This window comes from Loa loa (assembly GCF_000183805.2).
Source record: "Loa loa unplaced genomic scaffold supercont3.265, whole genome shotgun sequence".
NCBI classification, from domain to species: domain Eukaryota; kingdom Metazoa; phylum Nematoda; class Chromadorea; order Rhabditida; family Onchocercidae; genus Loa; species Loa loa.
The window spans coordinates 78,105-80,724 of record NW_018108445.1 but is presented as its reverse complement, the minus strand read 5'-3'; the positions used below and the strand labels follow the sequence as shown (position 1 = coordinate 80,724).

The 2,620-nt window shown below is 28.9% G+C and overlaps 1 protein-coding gene across 1 annotated transcript in view; it reads left to right on the top strand.

The window, feature by feature from the left end:
• LOAG_18336 (feeding circuit activating peptide h) overlaps nt 1–1,361 on the top strand; it is a gene marked incomplete at its 5' end in the record, with an annotated part of 1,832 nt that extends 471 nt beyond the window's left edge. Inside the window, 4 exons of the mRNA XM_020450997.1 lie at nt 12–185; nt 236–451; nt 633–716; nt 1,213–1,361. Coding sequence (XP_020305267.1) covers nt 12–185; nt 236–451; nt 633–716; nt 1,213–1,229 — 491 coding nt within the window. The 3' untranslated portion in view covers nt 1,230–1,361. The remainder of the gene's footprint in view (nt 1–11; nt 186–235; nt 452–632; nt 717–1,212) is intronic.
• Between the last annotated feature and the right edge of the window lie 1,259 nt (nt 1,362–2,620).

The window sequence follows — 2,620 nt, the reverse complement described above, 5'->3', positions numbered from 1 at the left end:
AGAAGGTGCAGGATTTGGGTTAAGAAAGCGAGCTCTCGATGCATTAGAGGGTGAGGGATTTGGGATGAAGAAACGAGCACTTGATGCATTAGAAGGTGCAGGATTTGGGTTAAGAAAGCGAGCTCTCGATGCATTAGAAGGTGCGGGATTTGGATTCAGTAAGCGAGCTCTTGATGCATTGAAGGGTGAGGATTCGGGATGAGAAAACGAGCATTGGATGCATTAGAAGGTGCAGGATTTGGAATGGAAAAGCGAGCTCTTGATTCATTGGAAGGTGAAGGATTTGGGTTAAAAAAACGAGTTCTTGATCAATTAGAAGGTGAAGGATTCGGAATGCAAAAACGATCTCTTGATACAATACAAGGAACGGGATATGGGATAAAAACGAAATTGAATGCTTTGGAAAATGATGGATATGATCGAATGCAAAATCGTCCTTTCGATTCTTTTGGTGAATTCTTAATTTTAATTAAGTAAAATTATTTGTTTAAAAATTTGGAGTTACAAAAAAAAAAAAAAGAAAAAAAACTAAAAGCGTTCAAGTGATAACTTTAATTTTTATGGAAATTAATTATTTAAGATCAATTGAAGTGAATAAAAATTTAAAAAAAAAAAATGGATTATTTTTGCAGGTTATAGGACCAAAACATTTCATACTAATCGTTATTCCACAAATGGAAGGCATTCTCATCCGAGCAGGACATCCATTTCTACCGGTATTTTTCTTTGATCTTAATTAAAATTTATTAAAAAAAAAAAAAAAACTACCCTTTATATGCATAATACAAATGCAAGCAATATTTCTACCATGTATGTAAATTAATTAAATATTTGATATGATTTCAAAATTTCAAATCACTAATAAATTCATTAATTAAACCAATTCCAAATAATTATGATCAGCCCGGTTGAATATGTGTAACATTTATGAGTCATGATAAATTGTCGAAATCAAGCTTATTATAAGCCAAGAATTAATTTATACATTTGCAAGTAAGCTAAGGTAATTTATTTGATAGTAAGTTGATTTATTTGTTAAAAAAAAAAAAGAAAAAAGAAAGAAAAAGCCAAGCTAAATTATTTCTTTTATAAATTGAACTATAGCATATTTATTTATTCAAAAGTTAAGCTAATTTATGAGAATGTCTGTTAAGCTAATTTATTAAAGCATTTTAGCAAAGTATCATTTCTAATTAATTAAACATTTTTTAGCAAAATTCCTGAAATGAATTATGAATAGAGTGATGTCATGGAACAATTCAATATACGACAACTATCCTACATGATCTCAAAATGTAAAATGTTTCCTTCTCATTTCCATCCATTCCTTTTAATGAATATGATAAATACTTTTCCGCCTAGTTTTATGTCAACAACAAACCAAAAGAAGAAAAAGTCACGTCTAATCAAAATTTAAAAAGGGTCACGTCTAATCAAAATTTAAAAAAGGTCACGTTCATTGTTTTTTCATCATTTCTCATATTTACCAAAACTGATATAAGGATATTCGGATGTAATTCTTTTGAGGTTAGAGTAATTACAATTATCGGTGATATTTGCGCCATTATCACATTCTATCATATTTATCAATGCCTGTCACAAGATAGTACTGTCAATTGCTAAAGTGTATTGCATGAAATGGTGACATCAGAGAATGATACAGGTATCGTAGAATGAAATGATACATGGAAATTACAAATGGAATATCTGACAGATGATAAAATTATAGATGGAAATGTCAAATTGTCGATTTTCGGTTAAGCATGAAATATCATCTGATATAGCATTTTGCAGGAGCGCAAATTAATTTAGCTTATTGATGAGATGCGCATGTGAGATGAACTGTTGTGCAAAAAATTACAAAGAAAAATCAAAAATGCTTTTTATCGATAAATTTTAAAATTCAATTTACATTCTGGATGAATTATATGCGGAAATGTCACAAGTTAATTTGACATTTTTTTTTTTTTTTACAATACATGTCAATGAAACTTACCAATTATTGGGAAAAATCACTTTTTATATATGTTAAATAAAAGAAAATGACAATTACAGTAATCCAATGTATTGTAATGGAATTAAAAAAGTTTTGCTTTCATTTTAAAAATATCATTATCGGGCATTTTGTCACATCTGCAATTCTGGCAAATGTTGAACAAAAAAAAAATGAATTGCATGCATGCATACAAAATATGCAGCAGGCAAGCACGCATGCATGCATGCATCAATGACAAATAAAAAAAAAGAGGAAGAACAGAAGATGATTGATGATAGAATGCTATCTAAATAATGATATTATTGCTAATTATCTAAATAATGATATTATTGCTAATTATCTAAATAATGATATTGCTAAAAAAAGCATATGGATGAACGAATGTATCCAGATAGATTTACTTATAGAATGAATTTATGAATAGGTAAATAGAACCAATTGCTACCTACCTGATGGTTAATTAGAATAAACAGGTTGACAAAGATAAATATGCACACCTGGATGTCATCCAATATGTTATCTCCTTGTATAGTGGTGATAAAATACGGACATTAGATGTTTATTTAATTAGACAAATATATAGACTGATATGATAATCATAAATATTGCAATTAACATATCATC